At 48.6% G+C, this 13,704-nt stretch overlaps 1 protein-coding gene across 4 annotated transcripts in view; it reads left to right on the forward strand.

Moving 5' to 3' along the window:
* Positions 1-13,704, forward strand: part of LOC134983166 (oocyte zinc finger protein XlCOF22-like) — an 84,533-nt gene that overhangs the window by 12,025 nt on the left and 58,804 nt on the right. For all 4 annotated transcript variants that reach the window (XM_063948927.1, XM_063948925.1, XM_063948928.1 and 1 more), the window contains exons 3-5: positions 6,659-6,850; positions 7,612-7,735; positions 7,852-7,949. In XM_063948927.1, the coding sequence (XP_063804997.1) occupies positions 6,659-6,850; positions 7,612-7,735; positions 7,852-7,949 (414 nt within the window). The remainder of the gene's footprint in view (positions 1-6,658; positions 6,851-7,611; positions 7,736-7,851; positions 7,950-13,704) is intronic.

Genomic DNA, 13,704 nt, shown 5'->3' on the forward strand with positions numbered 1-13,704 from the left:
GGATGCGCTGGTAACACCTTGGGTGTACCAGTCGGTATATGTGTTTCCTCCTCTGCCTCTCATACCAAAGGTATTGAGGATTATACGGCAAAGAGGAGTAAGAACGATACTAGTGGCTCCGGATTGGCCAAGAAGGACTTGGTACCCGGAACTTCAAGAGATGGTCACGGACGATCCGTGGCCTCTACCTCCTGAGAAGGGACCTGCCTCAGCAGGGTCCTTGTCTTTTTCAAGACTTACCGTGGCTGCGTTTGACGGCATGGCGGTTGAACGCCAGATTCTAAAAGAAAAAGGCATTCCTGAAGAAGTCATTCCTACCTTGATTGAGGCAAGGAAAGAAGTCACCGCAAAGCATTATCACCGCATTTGGCGGAAATATGTGGCATGGTGCGAGGGTCGGAATGCTCCGACGAAGGAATTTCAACTGGGTCGTTTCCTACATTTCCTGCAATCAGGATTGTCTATGGGTCTCAAATTGGGATCTATTAAGGTTCAAATTTCGGCCCTGTCTATATTCTTCCAAAAAGAATTGGCCTCAGTTCCTGAGGTCCAGACTTTTGTCAAAGGAGTACTGCATATACAGCCTCCTGTGGTGCCTCCGGTGGCACCGTGGGATCTAAATGTAGTTTTAGATTTCCTCAAATCCCATTGGTTTGAACCACTTAAGAAGGTGGATTTGAAATATCTCACATGGAAAGTGACTATGTTACTGGCCCTGGCTTCGGCCAGGAGAGTATCAGAACTGGCGGCTTTATCTTATAAAAGTCCTTATTTAAGTTTCCATTCAGATAGGGCAGAGCTGCGGACGCGTCCGCATTTTCTCCCGAAGGTGGTGTCAGCGTTTCACCTGAACCAGCCTATTGTAGTGCCTGCGGCTACAAACGACTTGGAAGACTCCAAGTTGTTGGACGTTGTCAGAGCTTTAAAGATATACATTTCAAGGACGGCTGGAGTCAGAAAATCTTACTCGCTGTTTATACTGTATGCACCCAACAAGTTGGGTGCACCTGCTTCTAAGCAGTCGATTGCTCGTTGGATTTGTAACACGATTCAACTTGCACATTCTGTGGCAGGCCTACCACAGCCTAATTCTGTTAAGGCCCATTCCACAAGGAAGGTGGGCTCATCCTGGGCGGCTGCCCGAGGGGTCTCGGCATTACAACTCTGCCGAGCAGCTACGTGGTCAGGGGAGAACACGTTTGTAAAATTTTACAAATTTGATACCCTGGCAAAAGAGGACCTGGAGTTCTCTCATTCGGTGCTGCAGAGTCATCCGCACTCTCCCGCCCGTTTGGGAGCTTTGGTATAATCCCCATGGTCCTTTCAGGAACCCCAGCATCCACTTAGGACGATAGAGAAAATAAGAATTTACTTACCGATAATTCTATTTCTCGGAGTCCGTAGTGGATGCTGGGCGCCCATCCCAAGTGCGGATTATCTGCAAGACTTGTACATAGTTATTGTTAACTATTTCGGGTTATTTTGTTTAGGGAGCCATCTTTCAGAGGCTCCTCTGTTATCATACTGTTAACTGGGTTTAGATCACAAGTTGTACGGTGTGATTGGTGTGGCTGGTATGAGTCTTACCCGGGATTCAAAATCCTCCCTTATTGTGTACGCTCGTCCGGGCACAGTACCTAACTGGAGTCTGGAGGAGGGTCATAGGGGGAGGAGCCAGTGCACACCACCTGACCTGTAAAAGCTTTACTTTTTGTGCCCTGTCTCCTGCGGAGCCGCTATTCCCCATGGTCCTTTCAGGAACCCCAGCATCCACTACGGACTCCGAGAAATAGAATTATCGGTAAGTAAATTCTTATTATATAAAGGTTGTCCCTGTATAATTATAGCGTTTTGGTGTGTGCTGGCAAACTCTCCCTCTGTCTCCCCAAAGGGCTAGTGGGTCCTGTCCTCTATCAGAGCATTCCCTATGTGTGTGCTGTATGTCGGTACGTGTGTGTCGACATGTATGAGGAAAATGTTGGTGAGGAGGCGGAGCAAATTGCCTGTAATGGTGATGTCACTCTCTAGGGAGTCGACACCGGAATGGATGGCTTATTTATGGAATTACGTGATAATGTCAACACGCTGCAAGCCGGTTGACGACATGAGACGGCCGGCGAACAAATTAGTACCTGTCCAGGCGTCTCAAACACCGTCAGGGGCTGTAAAACGCCCATTTACCTCAGTCGGTCGACACAGACCCAGACACGGACACTGATTTCAGTGTCGACGGTGAAGAAACAAACGTATTTTCCTTTAGGGCCACACGTTAAGGGCAATGAAGGAGGTGTTACATATTTTTGATACTACAAGTACCACAAAAAAGGGTATTATGTGGGATGTGAAAAAACTACCTGTAGTTTTTCCTGAATCAGATAAATTAAATGAAGTGTGTGATGATGCGTGGGTTTCCCCCGATAGAAAATTATTGGCGGTATACCCTTTCCCGCCAGAAGTTAGGGCGCGTTGGGAAACACCCCTTAGGGTGGATATGGCGCTCACATGCTTATCAGAACAAGTGGCGGTACCATCTACAGATAGGGCCGTACTTAAGGAGCCAGCTGATAGGAGGCTGGAAAATATCCTAAAAAGTATACACACACATACTGGTGTTATACTGCGACCAGCGATCGCCTCAGCCTGGATGTGCAGAGCTGAGGTGGCTTGGTCAGATTCCCTGACTAAAAATATTGATACCCTTGACAGGGACAGTATTTTATTGACTATAGAGCATTTAAAGGATGCATTTCTATATATGCGAGATGCGCAGAGGGATATTTGCACTCTGGCATCAAGAGTAAATGCGATGTCCATATCTGCAAGAAGATGTTTATGGACACGACAGTGGTCAGGTGATGCAGATTCCAAACGGCACAAAGATGTATTGCCGTATAAAGGGGAGGAGTTATTTGGGGTCGGTCCATGGGACCTGGTGGCCACGGCAACTGCTGGAAAATCCGCCGTTTTTTACCCTAAGTCACATCTCTGCAGTAAAAGACACCGTCTTTTCAGCCTCAGTCCTTTCGTCCCTATAAGAGTCATATCTGCCCAGGGATAGAGGAAAGGGAAGAAGACTGCACCAGGCAGCCCATTCCCAGGAACAGAAGCCCTCCACCGCTTCTACCAAGTTCTCAGCATGACGCTGGGACCGTACAGGACCCCTGGATCCTACAAGTAGTATCCAAGGGGTACAGATTGGAATGTCGAGACGTTTCCCCCTCGCAGGTTCCTGTAGTCTGCTGTACCAATGTCTCCCTCCGACAGGGAGGCAGTATTGAAAACAATTCACAAGCTGTATTCCCAGCAGGTGATAATAAAATTACCCCTCCTACAACAAGGAAAGGGGTATTATTCCACACTATATGGTGGTACTGAAGCCAGAAGGCTAGGTGAGACCTATTCTAAATCTGAAATATTTGAACACTTACAAAGGTTCAAATCCAGATGGAGTCACTCAGAGCAGTGATAGCGAACCGGGAAGAAGGGGACTATATGGTGTCCCGGGATATCAGGGATGCTTACCTCCATGTCCCAAAATTTGCCTTTCTCACCAAGGGTACCTCAGGTTCGTGGTACAGAACGGTCACTATCAGTTTCAGACGATGCCGTTGGATTGTCCAAGGCACCCCGGGTCCTTACCAAGGTAATGACCGAAATGAGGATTCGTCTTCAAAGAAAATGGACGACCTCCTGATAAGAACAAGGTCCAGAGAACAGTTGGAGGTCGGAGTAGCACTATCTCAAGTAGTTCTACGACAGCACGGGTGGATTCTAAATATTCCAAAACCGCAGTTGTTCCGACGACACGTCTGCTGGTCCTAGGGATGATTCTGGACACAGTCCAGAAAAAGGTGTTTCTCCCAGAGGAGAAAGCCAGGGAGTTATCCGAGCTAATCGGGATCCTCCTAAAACCAGGAAAAGTGTCAGTGCATCATTGCACAAGAGTCCTGGGAAAAATGGTGGCTTATTATGAAGCGATTCCATTCGGCAGATTTCACGCAAGAACTCTTCAGTGGGATCGGCTGGACAAATGGTCCGGATCGCATCTTCAGATGCATCAGCGGATAACCCTATATCCAAGGACAAGGGTGTCTCTCCTGTGGTGATTACAGAGTGCTCATCTTCTAGAGGGCCGCAGATTCGGCATTCAGGATTGGATGCTGGTGACCACGGAGGCCAGCCTGAGAGGCTGGGGAGCAGTCACACAGGGAAAAAATTTCCAGGGAGTGTGATCAAGTCTGGAGAATTCTCTCCACATAAATATACTGGAGCTAAGAGCAAATTTATAATGCTCTAAGCTTAGCAAGACCTCTGCTTCAAGGTCAGCCGGTATTGATCCAGTGGGATAACATCACGGCAGTCGCCCACGTAAACAGAAAGGGCGGCACAAGAAGCAGGAGGGCAGTGGCAAAACTGCAAGGATTTTTCGCTAGGCGGAAAATCATGTGATAGCACTGTCAGCAGTGTTCATTCCGGGAGTGGACGACTGGGAAGCAGACTTCCTCAGCAGGCACGACCTCCACCCGGGAGAGTGGGAACTTCATCGGGAAGTTTTCCGCATGATTGTGAACCGTTGGGAAAGACCAAAGGTGGACATGATGGCGTCCCGCCCGAACAAAAAACGGGACAGGTATTGCGCCAGGTCACGAGACCTTCAGGCGATAGCTGTGGACGTCCTGGTAACACCGTGGGTGTAACAGTCGGTGTATGTGTTCCCTCCTCTGCTTCTCATAACCAAGGTATTGAGAATTATAAGACGTAGAGGAGTAAGAACTATACTCGTGGCTCCGGATTGGCCAAGAGGGACTTGGTACCCGGAACTTCAAGAGATGCTCACAGAGGACTAATGGCCTCGGGAGCTAAGAAGGGACTTGCTTCAGCAAGTACCATGTCTGTTCCAAGACTTACCGCGGCTGCGTTTGACGGCATGGCGGTTGAACGCCGGATCCTAAGGGAAAAGGCATTCCGGAAGAGGTCATATCTACCCTGGTCAAAGCCAGGAAGGAGGTGACCGCACAACGTTATCACCACATGTGGTGAAAATATGTTGCGTGGGTGAGGCCAGGAAGGCCCCACGAAGAAATTTCAACTAGGTCGATTTCTGCACTTCCTGCAAACAGGAGTGTCTATGAGCCTCAAATTGGGGTCCATTAAGGTTCAAGATTCGGCCCTGTAGATTTTCTTCCAGAAAAAATTGGCTTCAGTTCCTGAAGTCCAGACGTTTGTCAAGGGAGTATTGCATATACAGCCCCTTTTGTGCCTCCAGTGGCACCGTGGGATCTCAACGTAGTGTTGGGATTCCTCAAATCATATTGGTTTGAACCGCTCAAATCTGTGGATTTGAAATATCTCACATGGAAAGTGACCATGCTGTTGGCCCTGGCCTCGGCCAGGCGATTGTCAGAATTGGCGGCTTTGTCGTACAAAAGCCCATATTTGATTTTCCATTCGGACAGGGCAGAACTGCGGACTCGTCCCCAGTTTCTTCCTAAGGTGGTGTCAGCGTTTCACCTGAAACAACCTATTGTGGTGCCTGCGGCTACTAGGGACTTGGAGGACTCCAAGTTGCTAGACGTTGTCAGGGCCCTGAAAAAAAAAAAAAAAAAAAAAAAAAAAAAAAAATATATATATATATATATATATATATATATATATATATATATATATAATATAATATAATATATTTCCAGGACGGCTGGAGTCATAAAGTCTGACTTGCTGTTTATATTGTATGCACCCAAAAAAGCTGGGTGCTCCTGCTTCTAAGCAGACTATTGCTCGTTGGATTTGTAGTACAATTCAGCTTGCACATTCTGTGGCAGGCCTGCCACAGCCAAAATCTGTAAATGCCCATTCCACAAGGAAGGTGGGCTCATCTTGGGCGGCTGCCCGAGGGGTCTCGGCTTTACAACTTTGCCGAGCAGCTACGTGGTCAGGGGGGAACACGTTTGTAAAATTCTACAAATTTGATACCCTGGCTGAGGAGGACCTGGAGTTCTCTCATTCGGTGCTGCAGAGTCATCCGCACTCTCCCGCCCGTTTGGGAGCTTTGGTATAATCCCCATGGTCCTGACGGAGTCCCCAGCATCCACTAGGACGTTAGAGAAAATAAGATTTTACTTACCGATAAATCTATTTCTCATAGTCCGTAGTGGATGCTGGGCGCCCATCCCAAGTGCGGATTGTCTGCATTACTTGTACATAATTATTGTTACAAAAATCGGGTTATTATTGTTGTGGGCCATCTTTTCAGAGGCTACTTCGTTGTTATCATACTGTTAACTGGGTTCAAATCACAAGTTGTACGGTGTGATTGGTGTGGCTGGTATGAGTCTTACCCGGGATTCAAGATCCTTCCTTATTGTGTACGCTCGTCCGGGCACAGTACCTAACTGAGGCTTGGAGGAGGGTCATAGGGGGAGGAGCCAGTACACACCATGTGATCCTAAAAGCTTACTTTTTGTGCCCTGTCTCCTGCGGAGCCGCTAATCCCCATGGTCCTGACGGAGTCCCCAGCATCCACTACGGACTATGAGAAATAGATTTATCGGTAAGTAAAATCTTATTTTTCTGTTACTAACACCGAGACCTAACTGGAGATGTGAAGGTTTTTTTGGAATATATAGTGATATATATTGGTGTTTCTCTCAATACACAGGATTATACAGTAGTGAAGAAGACATCTGGTGAGCTTGTGACACACAGCAGCCTTCCACATGTGTCAGGAGGACTGAGCATGACCCAGAGCCCCATCACGGTGCCTCCACCTCACTTGCTGTCACATGAGAGACACCATGAGCAGAAGATCCTGGAACTCACCCACAAGATAATTCAGCTGCTGACTGGAGAGGTGACTGCTGGGAATGGGGCATTATACAGTAACACCAGGGGATGTGTCTGGGTGATGACTGGAGAGGTGACTGCTGGGAATGGGACATTATACAGTAACACCAGGGGATGTGACTGGAGAGGTGACTGCTGGGAATGGGACATTATGCAGTAACACCAGGGGATGTGTCTGGGTGATGACTGGAGAGGTGACTGTTGGGAATGGGGCATTATACAGTAACACCAGGGGATGTGTCTGGAGAGGTGACTGCTGAGAATGGGGCATTATACAGTAACACCAGGGGATGTGTCTGAGTGATGACTGGAGAGGTGACTGCTGGGAATGGGACATTATACAGTAACACCAGGGGATGTGACTGGAGAGGTGACTGCTGGGAATGGGACATTATACAGTAACACCAGGGGATGTGTCTGGGTGATGACTGGAGAGGTGACTGCTGGGAATGGGACATTATACAGTAACACCAGGGGATGTGTCTGGGTGATGACTGGAGAGGTGACTGTTGGGAATGGGGCATTATACAGTAACACCAGGGGATGTGTCTGGGTGATGACTGGAGAGGTGACTGCTGGGAATGGGACATTATACAGTAACACCAGGGGATGTGTCTGGAGAGGTGACTGCTGAGAATGGGGCATTATACAGTAACACCAGGGGATGTGTCTGGGTGATGACTGGAGAGGTGACTGCTGGGAATGGGACATTATACAGTAACACCAGGGGATGTATCTGGGTGATGACTGTATCATTGTGTGTGTCAGGTTCCTATAAGGTGTGAGGATGTCACTGTCTATTTCTCCATGGAGGAGTGGGAGTATATAGAGGAACACAGGGGTCTGTACAAGGACGCGATGATGGAGAATCACCGGCCCCTCACATCACTGGGTAAGAGGAGACTGTCATGTAGTGTAATGGAGAGAGCAGCTATGGGGCCACCTAGATACACATCATCTGATAATCACATATATACAATGTACTCAGTCACTGTGTGTCTCCTACAGATGGGGCCAGTAACAGGAATACCCCAGAGAGATGTCCCCATTCTCTTTATTCCCAGGATCATACAGAGGAGAATCACAGTGTCCCACAGGAGGGTCAGGTAGGTAGAATTGAAGGTATCAGCTGATGCCAAATAAGTGTTATTTCTCATCCTTTCCAAATTTCCACACACATTGGAATGATGTATTGTCGATAGTGCTCAGTGTCTGTGTTCAGTCGCACATACACATATGTTGTCAGTGACATCGACCCATGTGATGTGCTGCATGTTAGATGGGACGACCCCGCTGACTACGCTGTGCCGGTGAATGCAGGATGTACACCGGATGGTGCAGTGTATACGATTGACCCGATATATCAGTACATCAGCTGAAAAACACTGTTCTGATTAATGTGTACCTGACCTAAGAATAGTTATCGCTATAAAACTAGATAGTAAGTATTTAAAAAATATGAAGATTGAAGGAGTACGGGGAAGGAAAAAGATGCCGCCAACAGGGGAAGAAAAATAATGCAGCTCTGGAAAAGGACTCTACCACTGCCAGGAGATTTAGGTAGGAGAAGGGAAGGTAAATTAGGAACATGGAGGAAGTCCCCTTGACATTGAGCAGGAATGCCACTCTATACGTCGGCACACTTCCAGCTGCAAATACCTCATTACCCGGCTCTACACTTACACTATAAAGAGCTGTAGTCATTATATACATACTTTTATGTGCATATTTTAACTTTTTATTTTCAGACGTAGTTGCAAGTATCTGATGCAGGCTATATTATGTATCTCAAATTCTCTCCGCAGCTATACAAATGGCTTAAAAAAACCTTTCCCAAACAACTGATCCAGAGAAGTGACCCTTTATATTTTCTGAAGAGACTTTGGGGGTCATTCCGAGTTGATCGCTAGCTGCTGTTGTTCGCAGCGTAGTGATCTAGCTAAAAATCGGCATTTCTGGGGTGCGTGGCCACGGCGGTGAAGGAGTAGGCAGCGGATCCCGGGAGCTCCCCGTTCTAATAACTCCTGCACCCATCCTGAGTCCCTCCGGAGTGTCTACCCCCCAGTGCTGGTCCCCCCTCACCTCCGGACAGCGGCGGGCACCTTTGTCCGGGATCTCTGCGTGCTGGCTGACCGCGGCAGACGACTCCCGGCATTGCGGCCTGTGTCTCCTCTGGATCCCCGACCTCGAGTTTGGCGCTCCCGGCCGCGCGACTCCCGGGGCCTCATGGGCGGGCGGCGCTGTCTGGCCGCAGGAAACACCACAGAGGACATTGATAACCCTCCTGCACCTGGCTGGAAGGGGCCTGGGACTGCTGGCTGGACAACAAGGAAAGGTACTCCAGGGAAGGGGAGAAGTGCCTAAAAACCTGGGGGCCATTTTGGGTGCAGTTCCATATACAGCCTCATTACACAGCTCTCCCTGTCTACCCTGCAAGGGCTGCATGTTACTTGGAACTCACTGTACTATTGTGCTACACTAATGGCTCACAGTGTATTACACACCAATACCCTACCTTTGCCTCCTGGAATTTGCTGCAGGACATTCTCTCCTCAATATTACCTATATTATTTTTTACTTTTACACAAAGCCTGTGCTTCTTATCCATTGATATTTTGATCCAAAGATCCGGCACGGTTGCTTCCCGGCTCTAAAAACATATAGCCTGCTGTCTTCTAATTGCACTTCTATACTGCAACCCTACCCGGAGGTGTGTGTGACCGCTCTTTGTCAGTATGGTTAGGAACGGCCAGAGTGCGGCCGCGGCCAAACTAGAGAGATTTGCTAGGCAACCCAACCCCAGGGGGTCATCGGCTCCACCTCAGGGTGCCTCTCCAACACACTCAAGCTCCCCTTCTGCATCTACTGCCAACTCCCCAACGGCAGCGGTGGCGCCGTCTATTCAGCAGGTGTTGGAGGCTATAGCCGGCAGTGAGCAGCGTCTCTTCGATAAGATGGAAAAGGTGCAGTGCGACCTCTCCTTACTCCGACAAGATGTTCAGCGTATCCGTGAGAGAGTGGGTGAGGCGGAGACGCGTGTCTCCAACTTGGAGGATGTGTGTGGCCCCCTTAAGCAATCCGTGTCCGCGGTGACCCAACAGGTCTCATCTCTCCAAACCAAGCTTCTAGACAGTGAGGGTCGGCTGCGCAGAAACAATGTACGATTTGTGGGTCTGCCTGAGAGGGAGGAGGGCTCGCAGCCGGAGGACTTCCTCGAATCCTGGCTCAAAGAGATATATGGCGCTGAGTACTTTACGGCCCAATTCACGGTGGAGCGTGCACATAGGATACCATCTCGGCCGCTACCTCCTGGTGCCCCTCCTAGCACCTTCATCACCAAATTCCTGCACTATAAGGATCGTGACTCGGTCCTCCGCCTGGGCCGTACGAAGGGCCCGTTGGTCCGTAATGGAATCAGGGTGTCGGCCTTCCCGGACTTTGCCGCAGACGTCCTGAAGTACAGAGCCCAGTTTATGCCTATTAAACGACGTCTGCGGGACCTCAACCTCTCATACTCCATCTGTTTCCCTCTCTGCTCCGGGTAGTGGCGGATGGGGAGACCAAGTTCTTTAATTCTCCTAGAGAGGCGGCCCAGTAGCTGGACAGATATGCGCCGGGTGCTCGTCAGCTAGCTCCGGACTGATTCCCTGCGTTGAAGATGCTGGGATCTTGACTACCGGAGAAGACGACCACAGTTCGGGGAGCCCCCCCCCCCCCTTTGCATTGGTGGCTCAAGACTTTTCACGTTCAAGTGCTACTGGTTAAAGAGGTTTAGGTTAAGTTGAGAATCTAGGCCTTCTTAGCATTTGGTAGTTGGGGTTGGCTGTTTGGGATATTGGTTTTCTTTCGTTAGTTTGTTATTTTTCATATCTATGTTTTTTCTGAAACTAGGATGTTTGATATACCGGATGTTATGGCTTACAACGCAGGGCTTGTATGAGATATATGTTGCTGTGGCTAATGGTGCTAATTCTCAGATATATATTGTGAGATGTCTATCCGTGTGGCACATAGCGTATACCTTGGGTCATGATTAACCTGAAATTTCTGGCATGGAATGTCCGGGGTTTGAATAACAAAATCAAACGCTCTGGTTCTAAATATGATTAGGAAATATGACACGGATATTGCATGCCTCAGCGAGACCCACTTAGAGGGAAATCGGTTATCTCTACAACGGGCCTGGGTGGGATGGGCTTACCATGCCTCTCATTCCTCCTTCTCCAGGGGTGTGTCTGTTCTGATTAAAAAATCGGTGCAATTTGAGTTAATATCGGTCAAAACTGACACGTATGGAAGATTTGTATTTCTGGAATGCAAACTGAGCTCCCAGCCCTATTACATTTTAGCAGTGTATGTCCCCCCCTCCTTTCTCTTTCATCCACTAGGGGACACTGGAGTCCTATACAGTAGGGGTGTGAAGCCTTGAACCGGAGGTGTGGCACAATCTTAAATTAGCATTGTCTGCACAGCCGGCTCCTCCCCCTTCACATCCCTCATCCCTCAGTTTGAAAAATTGTGCTGGAGGCACAACAAGTGGAGTACTTGAGCTCCTGACAGAATCTAAAAGGGGCTGCGTAACCCTAATAAAGGGGGAACAAGGCTGCCTGATAGAGAGACAAAGATCCCTACTGAAGGGACCTGCATCTCTCCACAGGAGATCCTCAAAGCAACTAATAGTGAGTACTGATTCAAGCTTAGGCTAGGGTCTTCCAGTACTAAAAGTTTTTTTTTTTTTTTTTCTCTCTCTCTATAAGAAACTCTCTCTCTCTAAAAAGAATAGCTTGTTATAATACAATCCCCTTTATAAGAAATACATAGGGAAAGGCAGGCGACGGGGGCCGGCGCGTGGGACCCTTAGTGCGGCGTGAGACTCAGCCTGTCTTCCCTGTAAACGGGGGGGACGGCAAGGGGGAGGAAGCGCCACTACACAGCACAAAGACCCACGGCCAGAGCGGAGCACAGGCGCCGCTACGGGAGACGGACCCGTCGCGCGCGCCAGCCGGCGGCTACAGGACGCGCTGCATACTACAGAGGACACGGCCGGAGCGGAGCACAGGCGCCGCTACGGGAGACAGACCCGTCGCGTGCGCGCCAGCCGGCGGGTCCGGAGCGCACTGTAGAGAGCCAAAAAAGCACTTAAATATTTCATTACAGGGCAGAAGAAAAAAAGCATTTTTTTTATATGAAATACATAGTGGGGGCCATGTTTCTTCACTTTGGCGCCAGGCTGAGATGAGGGATGGGTCCTTCCCCTCCCCCCTCCAGTAGTGTACATAGGGGAAAGTTTAAGGATAAACAACTCCCCCTGCTGCACAGCTTGAATAGTGCATGCATTAAGTTAGTACAGAGAGAGTTAGGCAACAGCTCCCTCTGCTGGTGAAATGTATATATACAATATGAGGATCTCCTGAAAAGTAATCCAACTTTACAAATTATATTTTCAAGGGACGTCTATTCAAAGATCCCGGAGAAAATACACGGAAGCAAGCCAACTCTAACATCGTAGCTGATTTACAGTTGGGGTGTGAGGGTTGCGAGTCGGCTGGTGTGCATTTTTTTTTTTTTTTTTGCTTGTTCCTTTTATAGAGAAAAAGGGGACAGGTAATTCCAGCCGGATCCAATACCTTCGCTTCCGTCATCTCCCAGTCTTTCTCTTCCTAGTTTAAAGGGTGAAAGCGCTGCGTAATACCCTCATAAGGGGTTTGAAAATAACAAAAACAACATGTCTAAGGCTACCAAGACCTCAAAGACCTGCTATGTTTGTACGAAATGTAACAAGAAGAGCACGCAGGTTGGCAGCTCCGGGGTGTGCGACTCCTGCTTAGACAAGGACGCCCCACCTGGGAGCAGTGCTCTGGCTAAGGCATGGGAAGACAACCTTGCTAATAGAATTTCCAAGGAAATGGCAGAATCCCGCAAACAGCAATCGGAATGGGCTGCGGGATTCTCTAAGACAATGGAGGAATTTCTCATCAAGTTAACGCCGCCCGGACACGCTGAGACGACTGTGCGCAAGGCTGTTAAAAGAACTCTTCCTATTATACCAGAATCTGAGGAGGAAGAGGGTTTTCCTCCGGATACGGAAGAAGGTGAGTTAATTGAACCCATCCTAGACGCCGATTTTCCTGAAGAAGACTCGGCGATCTCGGGTCTGGATTCCTTAATTGACGCAGTAAAGGACATCCTAAGCTTTAAGGAAGCGGAAATCCGGGAGCTGGAAGAATTCGATTTGTTCGAATCCCAGAAGCCGCGTTCAGCAGAGTTTCCCATTCCTAAATCCCTCCAATCTCAGATGGAAGATGCTTGGAAACAACCTGACAAACGTTTTCAATTTCCGAAACGGTTTCAGATAACTTACCCTTTACCTAGGGGTGTAATGGACAACTGGGAATCTCCGCCGGTAGTGGATGCTTCAGTAGGAAGGTTGTCAAAAAAGACAATCTTGCCAATTCCTAACGTAACTACTTTAAAGGATGCGTCCGACCGTAAAGTTGAGGCTGCGTTAAAATCAATGTTTGTAGCAGCAGGTGCAGCGCAGAGACCTGCGATCGTCTGTGCTTGGGTCAACAAGGCCATGGGTGCATGGTCCGGCCGTATTGTACAAGCTATTGAGGAGGAAAATAGCTTAGAAGAGATTACACAGTTGGCGGAGCACATTCGAGAATCTGCTACATACTTGTGTCAGGCTTCTAAGGATATTAGCAGAATAGCATCGCGCATATCTGCATCGGCCATATCAGCGAGAAGAATTTTATGGCTCAGAGAATGGCAAGGAGACTCCGAGACCAAAAAGGCAGTAGAAGCCATCCCCTTTGGGGGTGAAATGCTGTTCGGACCAGAGTTGGACAAGTGGATTTC

Source organism: Pseudophryne corroboree (assembly GCF_028390025.1).
Source record: "Pseudophryne corroboree isolate aPseCor3 chromosome 3 unlocalized genomic scaffold, aPseCor3.hap2 SUPER_3_unloc_1, whole genome shotgun sequence".
Taxonomy (NCBI): Eukaryota; Metazoa; Chordata; class Amphibia; order Anura; family Myobatrachidae; genus Pseudophryne; species Pseudophryne corroboree.